Consider the following 15,362-nt stretch of genomic DNA (forward strand, 5'->3'; position numbering starts at 1 on the left):
AATTGGTTTTACTGCACATAAATTTATGAATAATATCATTTATGTAGGAAACTGAATACTTAAATCAGTATGTATTATACTTTGAAAAGCTGTCCAAAGAAAGATAACTCCAACAACAATACAAACCTTTGACATGTTTCTCAGGGCTCCTGAATTTGATCTGTGAGCCCAGAGTATGAAGGTTTCTATTTACATATTTCAGAAAACTTTCAGCAGTTCTTCTGGCCAATGTACAAGCCTATAAGTGTAAAATAGAGTCAAAATGATTTATCATTTTCCTTAAAAGTTTTCAATAATGTATTCATGTGTGTTTTTTTTTCAAATGCAATTTATGCAATGCTTTCCAGCCTTATTTCATGACATTTTTATTATCACTAGCCCATTTTGGCTGGCTATGGTAGAGAACATGTAATAACTAAGAGGAAAAATTTTTCCAGATTTTCGAGGTTTGAAACAAGGGTGGATAATTCATGCACATTTTGAAATTACACAACTTTTTATATAATTTAGGGCAAAATATATTGTTATAAAACATTTGAATGGTTAATATAAGATTTGGTTTTAAATGCCAAGGATTGATTGTAATAATTATTTTTATCTATATAATATTATTTATATTAAGTTGAAAATTTATCATCATGTTCTATAGCAATTAACTTTCATTTTGACATATTGAAATTTGGTAACTTCAGTGGCTAGCCATGCCTCATCAGCCCATACATTTTACACAAGTAATAATACCTTAAGGAAAGCCTCTTTCCTTTCATTATGTTTATTGGTCATTAAGTAGTTAGCCTTATCTCCAGCTATTTGTTCAACAGCAGTACACTTTTATTTATAATTTTTTACAACTTCAGTGAAAATCAGTGGCAAGCCAGGACTGATCAGCCTATACTGTCAATTAGTACCTTAAGGAAAGCCTCTTTCTGTTCGTTATGTTTATTGATCAGCTGTAATAAATAGTTAGCCTTATCTCCAGCATTAGCTCTCTCAGTACTGCACCAGTCTTCATCTCTCTTGTAATCAGCATCAAGACTCTCCAATACACCCCATACCTGTAGATATACACAAAATATTTCGATACATAGTACAAACATACTATAAAAGAACAGTGTACTATGTTCCCTACCACTGTGTTTTTGATAGCAAAAAAGGTCAATCATGTGATTAAAATAATACATGCTGATTTTTTTAACTTGTTTGAGAGATTTATGGTAGCAATCTTTTATAGAATATAATCAAATTCACTGGCAAGTGTAGAAATGAGAGTGCTTACAAAACAAATTTTAAAGAAATTTGAATTTCTAAGAGAGATAATTATTTCAATGTAATCTGATCGTTTTATTTTGTAGAAAAGATTCATAATTTGGTGTTTTGTCCAAATCCCTTGAGAAATGTAGATCTGAGAGTGATTTAAAAAGGTGTAATGGACAGACACACAGATGTCTAGGAATTATAAGTCTCTGTGTTGCATTACACCAGAGGACAAAAATACATTGTTATCTTAGGTAAAGTCAATATTTTCTACATGAAAAAGTTGTCTTCTGCCAAGTTATAAGCTTGCAAAATTCAGGCCTAAGTGTCACAAAAACATATAATTACTTGTATCAGAGAACTATTTGTGACATAAAATTCCTAGACTATGATTATTAGAATGTTCTCAGACTTAAGGCAGATCATACATATTAATGGAGTAACTTTTTCTATCATCTTGCAAGTTCATATATAGAAGTTTATATACACTGAATTATAGTATTTGGTATGATATTTGATATTTTTCTGACTTGTGGAGTCCAGTTTTGTGAATCAGTAAAGTTTAGGGAATATAATCTATACTGTGAAAGTACTACTGTTCGTTCAGTACCAATTTTGGGGCTTTCATGGGTGAACCAGACTACGAAATTTGATTCCCAACAAAAAGCAGATCCCCACTGACGTGTATACTGAAAACCTCAAACCACGAATTCAAGAATCCACCAACTTGTGCATTTTCCCTAATCCATCGATATTGGTATCCACGAATTAAAGTACTTTCACAGCGTCGCCTATATTTCACATAAATGAAGATACAAACCATCAAAATACTTACAGACTCAGCAGTTTTATACCAGTTCATTGACGCCATGACAAGTTTATGTCTTTCTTCAGTATGATACATTAACTGTTGCCAAGCAAATGTTACATTCTCAGCTATCGCCCGGATCAGGTCAGAATTAAAGTGGTGGGCCTGTATCATGTTTTCAGCTCTCTGTGTGACCTGCGCCATACTGATGTTTGTTTTCTGAAACACATATTATCATTTTAAGCCATACATAAAAAATTTAAAATGTTTTCTTGTATTCAAATAGTGTTTAAATATGCACAAAACCTTTCAACCCCCTGATGGTGATTCAACTGTTGCAGTTTCCCAACAATACATATTTTAGTTCTATTATATTCATGATAGAAATTGTTTCTCCTTTAGTTAAACTTTGATTTAAAATATTTCACAACTCTACTCTTGATAGTAAAATTTTTTATCATAATCTGCTCTCCAAATGCTGACTTGTGTCATGAGTGAATCATTTGAACAACTAAATAGATGTAATTTGATGTTGATTTAAGAAGGCAGACCTAGGGTAAGGGACATAACTAATGAAGTCTGTGATACGTTTGTATTATATCCAATTTCACCAAAGCCTCTCAAGCTTTTGTTTGAAGCAGAATAAAATGAATTCAAGTTAATTAGATGCTTACATAAGATTGATGTAAAATGCTGAATACAAACCTTCCAATGATTTTTAAGAGTCGTGTCCCTTACCATAGGTCTACCTCCTTAATATGCATTTAAGTAGCATTTTCGTTACAGCCCTCTTTTGTGAAGTCTTATCCATACCAAATATCAAAGGGTGGCTATTTACAAAAGTGATTGACTTCATCTACTCATGATGAAATTTCCCCCTCTCCTTAAAAAATCCACTTTAATCCTTACCTCTATAGCATGCATAAATTGTTCATGTTCTTTTTTAAGTGTATCTGCTTCCATAAGAGAATTAGGGCAGGTAAAACAGCTGATCAACATTGACTTTCCATGCTCTATCCAATAGATAACCTGAAATAATGTAAAGGTTTAGGAATTGTTGAGATGATGGTATAGCAAATTGTAATATGAAGAATTAAAAACTAAAAAATTCCTAATTCAAATTTAGGAAGATTAAGGCAAAAGTTTAATAGTAACACATCATTCACTTTCTGTGCAGAGTAAAGGAGTCAAAATCTTCATATGTTGTAGTATTCTCTTTTGTTTATTTGGGTTTTGGGGAGAGGGGGGAGGGGGGTCATTACATTTTTACAGAGTACATTTGCAACTTTCCTGATATGCAATGATTTAAAGGGTACAATTCACATGACTTAAACTTTGTCAAATGTCAAAATAGTTAAACATCGTAACATAAGATTTTTTAATGTTGCCATTGTTATTACCACAGGAACCTGATAACCAGTTAAGAGTCCAAGGCCGAGGGACAATATCAGTCAAATGTTTACAGTATGGACAATACAATCTTCTAGGATAATAACTAACTGTATGTAGTTTAGTCATCCAGGGAAGTTAAACATTTTATTATTCATTCTAAATTGTAAGTGAAAAGAATGAAATTTGTAAAAATAATTGAAAAAATTAAGTTGATGAATCTAATGGATTTCTTGTACCTTAAGTTGAGGTTCATTATTTTCAGAGTAACCTGAACAAAATATGATCTACATATGCTTGACTGCATTTGCAGTGTCATTTTACTGTCTTCAAATTTTATGGTAATTGCACATTTCCATGCTAATATAATCCAAAGGAATTTAAGAATCTGTAATTTCAATCTATAACTCTTTTAAGGTCACAAAGTACATAATTCATACAAAGAGTTAACCAATAGACACCTTGAAGAACTCCACAAAGACTTTCAAGGATAAAGATATGTAATTTCAGATTTATGAGATTCACTTTTATCTGATGCCATACAAGATCTCAGAAACCTGGCTCTCCTTCAACCAACATTTCTTCAAATTACTTTATTTACAAGGTGTAACATACATTTCACAGACTTTGAACTAGCTCAACTAAAACAGATAATTATTCCATTCAGGTTAAAAAATTTTGAAATTGTAATGGTGAATTCTGATCTGTGCAGACTGTTTCTGTAAAAAAGGGTTATTTTTGGATATGTACATGTATCCTATGTAAAGATGAATGTATTCAGCAGTAATATAACATGAACAGTTTCCATACTCCTAGACTTCTGTGATTTTATGTTTCTTGTAAAATTAATCCATTCCTACAAACTGCTTATTTTCTGACAAAATAAAATGATGTATTATCAATAAAGCTCTACAACTTTTTTGTACATTAAGAATTCAAGCAGCAGGGGTTGGAAAGGTAAGATGCCATGGGCCATTTCCCCGTTCTTTAATAAAACTCACCAAATAAAAAATAGATATAGTTTGTTAACAAATGGCCCTCCAAATTTTAAATATCTTTGAAAAAAAATTTGAAAATTGCCCCTTCCTTCCCAACACTGGATGCAGAAACATCAATGTTGTACATACTTGTCGAGCCTCCACTTCAAAGTTTCTTAGCTGTACAAGTTGTTCGAGTCTTTCTCTTTTTGACTCAGCAATGGCTTCTAAGTCCATCTCCCTCTCGTGGAGATATTCAAGTAAGGCTTGGATACGGGACTGTGCCTCACATTGGGAATCTGCCATCAACTGGATCCCAGAATTCTCAAAAACCTGGGAAAAAGAAAAGTAGAGCATTTAAGCAATTACACAGGATAATGTTACAGTTACTTGAAATTTAGAAATCCAATGTGAAACAGTTTGTGGGTTCATGATTGTTATTTTGATCATCGTCTACTTGAGTTCTACAAAAAAATCTTAATACTACGAGTATTGATTGTTCTGGATTGTCTAAGCTTTACTGGTTCATCAATTTTATAATTTTTAATATTTCATTTTGTTGGTGCCACACAAACAGTACTTTTTCAAAATTTGTTATTTTCATCAAATAAAAACTTTCGAACAGAAAAACGCTACAGCTGCATACTTGTATAATCATTTGTAAGAATTTTGCAAATAAATGTAAATTAATACCAGAAAATTTGTTCATTTGACCAAATATCCACCATGCCCCTTAAAGTTAGAATCAATTTTTAATCATAGAATCTATTCAAATAAATTAATTGGATCATGTAAACCAGGAAATTCTTGTGCTGTCTCTTTTTTTTTGTGGTTTTTGTGATCAATATCTTTTTGCAGTTATGAAATCACGATTATTCCCCAAATTGTACTGTAATATCTCTTGACGGAAAAAATCACGACAGTACAATTTTCGCATTATGGGTCTTATTAGCGATAAAAGAACAGCATTCCAAAGTCCCCATTTCAATGAAATTTTCTAAGTCAAAGGGCCATAACTTCCATAAAAATCAATCACCCGTAACCACAGTCGAACTTAACCTGTTACTTCCCATAGTAAGACTAAATACAAAAGATTAAATCAATTGGTAAAAGCATTACCAAAAAAAATGTGGAAAACTTAAAATTCATTAAAATTTTCTAAGTCCAAGGGCTGAAACTTCCACAAAAATCATTCAAACGTAACCAAATTTGAACTTAATCTGTAACTTCTCATAGTAAGACTACATACAAAAGATTGGTAAAAGCATTACAAAAAAAAATGTGGAAAACTTAAAATTCATTAAAATTTTCTAAGTCCAAGGGCTGTTACTTCCGCAAAAATCATTCAAACGAAACCAAATTTGAACTTAATCTGTAACTTCTCATAGTAAGACTACATACAAAATACAATATCAATTGATAAAAAAAAGTGTGGAAAACTGTAAATTCACTGAAATGACTTCCATAAAAATCATTCAACCATAACCAAAGTTGATCTTAATCTGTAACTCTTCATAATAAGGCCACATACCAAAAACAAACTTATTTGGTAAAAGCATGACAAAATATAGTGCGGAAAACGTGGATGGACGAACACCCGGCATTTCCGTGTCCTCTCGCGACGTGTCGCGGGGAACAAATATAAAGCTGCCTTGAACATTTTCCAGTTTACAGTATATACATACAGATATAAGCTCCTGTCCTCTCTGTAGAACCTCAAAGGTACAGTTCTGCATGAGTAATACACTCTCATTATGGGCCTGCAACAGCTGTTCAGCTTTACTACCCTCACTCCCTAGCTCCTGGTGCTGTAATTCTTCAGCCCATAGCTCTAACTGTGATGACACCTTAAATGATAATTAGTTAATTGCAATTAATATAAAGATGTAAGGAAAATATCCATGAGGCAATGACCATGATGGTAGCAGCATGACCATAATCACATTTCCAAGTTTGTGAAACCTTGAAATAATCCAATATATCGTACTGATAAATTCAAAATTGTTTTTCACATATCATACCTCAAATGGTATGACCAACTTTGTTACGTTTTCAAGTGTAGAAGATGATTATACTACCAGTTGCACACTTGGGTCTGGGTTTCATTTAAAAAAAAAAAAAGAAAAAAGAAAATTGAGAATTTCCTGAAATCCTAACTTTTACCCAAATTCAGTATTTCATCTGATCCCACTAGTTAAATTTGAGATGAAGGAGGATTTGATAAAAATCTCAAAAAATAATTACCCTACCAGTAACCTATCAGTGCAATTGTTTCCCTTCCCATTCATAATCATCATGGCTTATTCTTCTTTTTTTTTAAGTTTTTAAAGACATAAATCTAGCTTACATAGTCTAGTTTCCTATGACCTAAATTTGTTTTTAAATTACAAATGTTTTTAATCTTAATTAATCCTCATTCACAGCAAAATATCAATATTTAAGATTCAACAATGCAAGGTTAATAAGTTCAAGGATTTAAATATCAACAAAGAGTAAAGATTTTCTGCAAATTATCCTACATGCTTTGTTATGGTTTGACATGCTACATGGATTAATTTATTTTCCAGTCATATTTATCATTTTTATGAATGACATAAATGATATTAATTATTACCTCTAAAGAATCCCTCTCAAACAGCCTCAACTGTAGACATAAGTCTAATTTCATCTTTCTGGCTGACCATAGTTCTTCTAACTGTGACCTACTTTCATTCAACTGATGTAGGACACCTGTAAATAGAAATTTACATCAAAGTAAAGTAAATCAACTGATATTTGAAAGCAACTTTGCCCCTAAATTTGCAAGCATCAAAAATAGGGCATCTAATGGGACAATAAATGACAGATTGAGATTTAATAATTATGGATACATGCCTACCTACAAATCATCACATAGGTACAACAGATCTTTAAAAATTCTAAGAAAGATAACTCCATTTCAGCAACAACAAAAAATTGGGGTAAAAAACAACATAAAATGGCCATAACTTTTGTGTAAATAATTGATCAAACTGAAACTGATCTGTACTTCATGGTACTCAATAACTATACAAAATTTGAAAAAGATCATCAAAAGTTGTCATCTGGGAACTATTGGGGACAGACTGACAGATGGTTTTGATGGGTAAATTTTTGGATGGTATCACGTAAGACCACTTCGTGCGATGTGGTATACAACCATTAAAAAAATGAATTTGGGTACACAATACCTTTCTAACAGAATCAATTATTGTGAAAGTCATGAAATAAAATAACCCTTAAATTTTACTGACATCTTAAAACGTCAAAATAAATTGGTTCACAGCATAAATGGGAATTTTAATGATATTTCTTCGTAAACGGCAACAGGACAAAAATATTTATCCAGGAAAATTTTTGAAACTTATAATTTGTCAAATTCTCATTTTTCTGATATCTGGCATTCACAAAAAGTTGCATGGATAAAACCTGTTATGTTATAATGTAACAAAATGTTCTCCTCTAATTCTATTAGAATTTAAAATCAATTTCAAATTATGTAACACCATTCACTGATATTAACTCTTCCCTTTTAAAATATTTATATATCTACAATTCAGGAATTTCAATTTTTAAGCATAAAATTTTAAAGTAAAACATAGCAGCATGGTGTTCACTATTTACCAAATGACTAAAGAGTTCCTACTGATCAAAAAGACAATAACTGAACTATGCAAGATATTTCACAGCAAATACTTAGCAGGAAAGTGTAATTTTAAGCGATTTTTAAGTGTTTTGGTTGTTGACAAGTCATTGCATATATATAGTTAGCAGTCATTGTGTTCTTATTATAACATGCATATCATTTCCTTACATAAAACATATCCTTAAACCACGTATGTAAAGCTAGCCCTGCCTAAAAATTATATATTGCAAACCAATTTATTTTCGCAGATACTAATATCTTCACAACTTAGGATGGCAGTCAAATTTTGTGCCTATATAATTTCACATCTAACAATCTCTTAAAAATACGGAGTCTATAATAAAAAGACTAATTTGTTGCAATCAATTTTCATTTTTTTCTTGTTTGCAAAAATGTTGAAAATAAATTGCCCATTAAAATAAATTGATAAATGGCTTTAAAAAAACCTTGCAAAAATCTAAACAAGACTATCTTATTCTCTTACAAAGTCTTGTACATTGTAATAGGGCTTATAAGTCAAGTTCCCAATTTATTCTTGAGCATGAATTTTCATTATTGAAAGCATAAAAACTGAAGGAGTTGTATATAGTTTGCAAATTCCGGCTGCCTCAAGGTAAATAAATGTGACGCATGGTTGTCAGAAATTTATTAATGTGTCCTTACCAAACTTACAGTACAGAAATATTTAAGTATTAGTCTTTCTAAAAATCAGACAAAGGTGATTCATGCATGTTAAAAACCAACCAAATTCAGTCTTATTTTTTCTTCAGAAACATGTACTGATCACATAACCAGACTTAGGTTTTTCATTGGCTGTTGAGCATTTGAGATAAAAATCATATTGTACGGAAATTTGCACTCTGCAAGAGTTATTGCTCTTGATTTGGCTTCATTTTATTGATATTAGTGGGAGATAAATGTATGATTTTCTAAAAAGTGCAGATCTGAATGCAGAAAAGATTGTTCTTATGTAAAAGTATAGCATATGTAGACTGAAAAAGCATTGTTTGTTAGGTGGGTTTTCTTCACCATGAATCACTTTACCATTGGCAGTGCCTGAATTTTATATGGACTGGTACATAAGCGATACAATTTTATCATTGTATTTAGACAAAAGAGGTTTTGGTTGATAAACGTGTAGTCTTCATTCCCGAGTAATGGGCCCTCTTTGTTAAATCACACGTCACATGATGAGACCTAAAGCCCTATAGGCCCTACTGCCAAATTTTGAGAGCCACTTAGACAGGTCTAGAAGGAGATACAGAAAATTTAGTAGTGTTGGTCCTCACTAAATTGCCCTTGAAGAAAAAGTTCACAACTTGCCTATTTTCAATTTAAAAGTATGGAGGACTTGTTAGACAAAAAGTTGCAATAGGTATACACAACCTACACTTTGAAATCAACAGTAAAAACACAGACACTGATTTCATCAGTATATATATATTGAAACAGTGTCTATAATGATAACAAAAAAAATACTCATTAGACCTAAAATCCATCATACAGTATTATATAATGTATGTACATTTCAACAATATAGAATGACTATGTCTGTGAGAAAAAAATTAAATCTGGAAATGATTCATTTCCATTTTTTTCTCAAATTGCAACTGATTATGAAATAGTGTACTTTTATTTTTTGACAGACTGTTATGCAGAACATGTTAACAAACAAATCCTGGAATTTTATCAAGAACAAACTAATATTTTATTACTAAACGCATTATATACATGGTGAAGGTTTTTGATGTTCGACTGTTCATGGCAAATTAGTGGTTTCAAGGTATGGACTTCTTCTTAGTATATCAAATTGTTACTGTTGTTAAACAGAACTCATTGATTGACAGAAAGATTGAATAATTGATCGATTGATCCATTGTGGTTGGATGCAATGCCTGTATCCTTTCACTCATTTCAGGATCTTAGCATTGATGAGACACTGAAATTTCACATCAAAATTCAATAATCATGATAGAACCAATTTGGCATTGATTTTAAAAATCTTTATTTTACCTTGACCTCTGACCTTATAATTTAATATAAAAAAACTTTTACATCAACTGGCAAGTAATGAAATGAGCAATTTCAAGAGATAGTATCATAAATTAGATTTTATCACTCAAAATGTTACATTTGTCTGTTATAAAACAAAAATAATGGACAAACAGTCTCATTTCCAAATTATAATTATTCAAGATATCTAATTGATTTTCATGTAATGGTGGTCTTCAATGCTATACACAGGCAAAATTATTTCATGTAATTTTCCCATGAATTTCACACAATTTTCAGCAGAATTAAGCAAATAAACTTTGTGACAGAGTTCACATGAAATTTGGGTAATCAATCCATCACATGAAATTCATGTGAATTGTTCACATGAAATTTGTGTTAATTGAATTTCATGTGAAAATCATGTTAATTTCATGTGAAGTTCATGTAGAGTACCAATCATCATGCATAGCCTTCAATTAAAATCATAAATCAATCACATGAATGGTTCCTGAGTTGTAAACTGATGAAAATTTATGGAATGGACAACAGTAGAATTTTTTTTCCTCCATCATTTATAAGTCAAGGTAATAAAAATAGTCATAGTAAAATGTCAATGCAGCACTGACCAAGATGATCAGACCATTATTGCAACAACAGTAGTGTAACTTAGCTGTGGAACCATAGATATTAAGGTCCTGATATTTTAGCAAACCAGAAAAAGAATCTTAATAGCTACAGCTTTGTAACTTGAGTGTCACCATACCCAGAAATACATCAAATATCACAGTTCATTGCCACTTACAGATTTAGATTCATTCATATTGTTGTCGGTACAGTTTCAGTATGTGGGTCCATATAATGTGAAAGTGCTATTTTTTTGTAGGATACTAATTTTTGCGGTTTTTGTGAGTAGGCCAAACTACCAAATTTGGTTCCCAATGAAAAGGAGATTTCCAATGATGTGTATACTGAAATCCACGGAACTATTTATTCAAGAATCCACAATTTTTTGTTTCTTCCCTAATCCGAGGAAATTGGTATCCATGAATTAAAGAATTTTCACAGTACCTATTTTCAGACATCTCATTGAAAGTGAAATTAAATCTCAGCAAATGAGCAGCAATAAGTGTGTCGGGCACAATATAGCAACAGTCAAGACAGCAAAAAGAAAAAAGTTCAAGAATTAACCTGGTTGTTGGTACCTATTATAAACTTGATTAAGGTAAGTACTAAGCTTATATATGTTTTACTATCATGAGAGAAGCAGGTCATTGTACCCTAAACAATAGAAGGCTTTAACATTACATTTTACAGTGAAAGCTATCTAAACCAAACAAATACCTGTATAAACCAGACCTCTAACATGAAAGTCTCTTTTTTTTCACCTATTTTAATGAGGTAGACCTGGGGTAAGGGACATAACTCTCGAAAGCAGTGATATGTTCGCATCATATTCAATTTCACCAAAGCCTGTCAAGCTTTCATTTGAAATAGAATGAAATCAATCCAAGTTACTTTGATGCTTAGAAGAGATTTATGTAAAATGCTTTACACAAACATTCCAATGAATTGTGTGGGTTGTGTCCCTTGTCCTAGGTCTACCTCCTTTACAGTCCAAAAGCAGTTTTGTTAAGACAGGCTTCCCTATACCATCACCTCTATTGACATATATACCTAGGACATTGACCCAAATTTCTAGTCTTTTCCTCACAATTTAACTTACATTTTACATAGATACATCTGGCACTAAATCTAGTTTACTTTGATGTCTGCCAGACCAATTAGCATCACATAACAACAAACAAACAATAAACAAAAACAACCAGTCAGACAACACTGGTGGATATTAGCTTTTACTGTTAAGTGATCATCTCCCTTTTATATAAACCTAAGAACAGTGATTCCAAAATTAAAACTGGAAAGGTTTTATTAAAAGTAATTAGAAGTTTAACAAAAATCCTATTGGAGAGATAAATTTAACAAACTTAATTACAATGTAACCTGTGTAAACCAAACCATGAATAAACCAAAAAATTTAAGCAGACAATCATTGAAGTCGCTTTTTATCAGTTGAAATGTATTTTGAAAATCAGTAAACTGAATATAACTAGAATGGATATGGTGAATATGTCAAATCGACCAGAACCCCACCAGGATAAAAATTGTCAGCTCTAGGCCACCTACAGAGCTTCAATGAACAATGAGGAAACCCTAGTCTAAACTGAACAAATTCAACAGTCCAGGCGTTGGTTTCACAAAAAGTAGGAAGTGTGAAATTGATCGTAAATCATGACGTCACAATGCTATTTTAGTTTATGACGTCATTACTTACGATCAACTTTACACTTACAACTTTTTGTGAAATCGAGACCAGAAGAGGTTTGGTTTACACAGGTTTTACTGTACATCAGATAGAACAAGTAAATCTACCTGATTAGCACTTATTTTTCCTTCTTTATTCTAACACCTAACTTTACCATCAAAGTATCAACACATCTTGCACAAAGACATATTTAATTTAATGGTTCATAACATTTTGATCTTTGAAAAAGAGAAATTTGGTGCAAAATTTATTTCAGCATATGATGTCATTACTATATTATCATTGTTGTTATATCATTTATTTCTCCCTAAACCAATTTTAAGAGGTTACATCCATATTTTTACACACCCTTGGATAATTAACAAACTTTCTATTTATTTATTGGGTTGACTTGAGTGTACTTATATTTTGTTCAAAATTCCTACAAAAAATAAGTGTATTGTAATAAAAGACATGATTAATAGGTGTGTATGTTAAAAATTAAACTTTCTACTTAAAACCAAACACTTTCATGTCTTAAACATGATGCTATTTTACAAATATAGGCTCAGCTTTAGTCGGGGAAAAATAAAATGAAAATGCCGACCGACCGACCTACCCTATTTTTGGGAGGAATAGAACCCTAAACAGACATTTTTTTTTTTGGCCTAATGATAATACCAACATTGGTGTTGAAAATAACAAGAGGTTGCACACTGTCATGCTATGTACCCCCACTCAATAATATCTGTCAAATTATGTTGTATAGTAAACAGGAAGTAGATAAGTGAGGAACCTGAAAAGGGAAGACAAAGTCATCATGCAAAGTACCACATATCTAAGCAGTCAATGCAACAGAAGTAGTCAAAGAAAAGTGTAATATTGACTGGACAAAAGAAAGGACAGACTGATGGACAGACAGACAGAATGATGGACCGTCTGATGGACAGACAGAAGGATGAACCGACTGAGGAACAGACAGAAGGATGGACCGACTGATGGACAGACAGAAAAAAGGACAGATTGATGGCAGACAGACAGAAGGAAAGACAAACTGATAGACAGATAGAAGTATGAAAGGACTGACAGAAGGACAGAGAGAAGGACAGACTGATGGATGGATAAAAGGATGGACACACTGATGGACAGACAAGGTGACTGCTATATGGCACCAGTGATTGGGACTAAAATTTTGAGTAGGGGCCATTTTTAATAATCTTTAGAATTTCAAAGGGCCATTCTTTAATATGCTCTGTAAAAAATGCATTTGTAATGGGACATTTTCTGATGGAATGTGGTGCATGCCCCTCTTATAGTAATCACTATAGCTCCACAATATTTTTGTTGCATCATGCATTGATAAACATGGCAGATAGGCACATGTAGGTGGGTACCCCACCCCCCTGCTCTTTTCCTGGAGTACACTACCCTTAAAAATAATTCTATTTACAAAAATCTGCATTTTTTCATAAATCCTACTTTAAACCAAGTCTTAATGTCTTGTTATGTTCTGCCTAGATTTCTATTTACTCTACCCATAATATGAAATTCTGGATCCACTGTTTATTAAAAAAAAGCATGTGTCAAATTTTGACAATATCTGTTGATAGATGTAGATTTTAGAGTATTCAACAAGGTGTTATAAATGGTTGGAACAGACATACAGACAAGAATGTAAAACTTCTAAGCAGAAATATTTAAAGGTTCTTACCTTCAATATGTGTATAGTCTGGATTCTGGTTGATTCTCTCTGGTTCATTACTAAAAACCCTGTGAAATATATAAACACAAACATCAATTAACTTCAGAAAATAGAGCCCAACGAAAATCAAAATATAGGCTAAATTTCGTAACAGCCATGCTGAAACTATGAGAAACATCAACACAAATCGCCCAACGGTCATGATATAGATCATGTTTGTATGGTCAGGCATACTGTCAAATAATTTTGCCCGCTGCTGGGCCAAGTTGCGAGAAGTTGTCGAAGATGTGTCAGATCCTGCCCAACTTAGACGGCTTCTACGCCGAAATCTTCTTACAGCATTCATTTTCACAGATATTTTAACTCCAAACGATAAATTGAGGCTTAAATGATATGTACACAATAGCAACAATAAAATATATACATCTTGTACAAAACGTAAAGTTGCTTCCCGTCACATTGTCACTTAAAACCTATATCCTACTACATAAATTTTCTGAAAATCACTTAAATTAAAGTTTCCTTAAATTGTTTTTGATCACATGACATTATAGGTCACATGATGATCATGTTATCCCTCTAGAATCACCTGTAACTATAGCTATATGATCTACTGGAACTGCTTGTACTAGAATGGTAATAATATTTGCGACTCATTGCAGCTTAGCGGCAAAACTCCCGACAACCAAACCCATTGCCTAGAGGTTATACATGTAAGTATCAACAAATTTTTGATAAGTGACTACTTTCCCACAACGATTTCGAATCGGATACATGTAATTCCTTAATCCTACATATAATCTTATCCATAAGTGGGTCTTATAAGGCACTTTAAACAAATTAATAGCACTTTGATTGAGTAATTAAAACACTTATTAAGTCAGTGAAGTTAAGCAGTGACTAAACAAAGCACTTAATCCTCAATTTCCTTTTAATTTTGAACATATACATGTACAATGTCTGAACTTTCCACATGTATTCTCACTCCCCCTTTTTTATAAATGAGATATCCTGTGCATCAATGATGATTTGGAATACTGGAGCATCCCATGGTAGTTTTGTAGAAGGTCAGGATGGACTCCAAAACAAACAGTATTAGTCTCATTTACATCAATAGCTGAAACAATACAATTTCCCTCACTGTAGGAAGATATTGATAGTAACAATAACCCTTTAAGAGACAATAAAATGAATTAGGTCAATGTTTCATATTTCTAATCAAGTCTGTCTTGTTCAGATACTTGTATTATGACCTATTTATTCAGGATTTA

At 32.2% G+C, this 15,362-nt stretch overlaps 1 protein-coding gene across 3 annotated transcripts in view; it reads right to left on the reverse strand.

Moving 5' to 3' along the window:
• Window positions 1-15,362, reverse strand: part of LOC148600061 (triple functional domain protein-like) — a 210,575-nt gene that overhangs the window by 145,238 nt on the left and 49,975 nt on the right. For all 3 annotated transcript variants that reach the window (XM_088558975.1, XM_088558976.1, XM_088558978.1), the window contains 8 exons: window positions 14,101-14,159; window positions 7,043-7,158; window positions 6,114-6,275; window positions 4,579-4,761; window positions 2,972-3,091; window positions 2,090-2,281; window positions 909-1,055; window positions 127-238 (listed from right to left, as the gene is read on the reverse strand). In XM_088558975.1, the coding sequence (XP_088415101.1) occupies window positions 127-238; window positions 909-1,055; window positions 2,090-2,281; window positions 2,972-3,091; window positions 4,579-4,761; window positions 6,114-6,275; window positions 7,043-7,158; window positions 14,101-14,159 (1,091 nt within the window). The remainder of the gene's footprint in view (window positions 1-126; window positions 239-908; window positions 1,056-2,089; window positions 2,282-2,971; window positions 3,092-4,578; window positions 4,762-6,113; window positions 6,276-7,042; window positions 7,159-14,100; window positions 14,160-15,362) is intronic.

Source organism: Perna viridis, chromosome 13, assembly GCF_037379345.1.
Source record: "Perna viridis isolate PV_CMFRI_1.1 ecotype Kerala chromosome 13, ASM3737934v1, whole genome shotgun sequence".
NCBI lineage: Eukaryota > Metazoa > Mollusca > Bivalvia > Mytilida > Mytilidae > Perna > Perna viridis.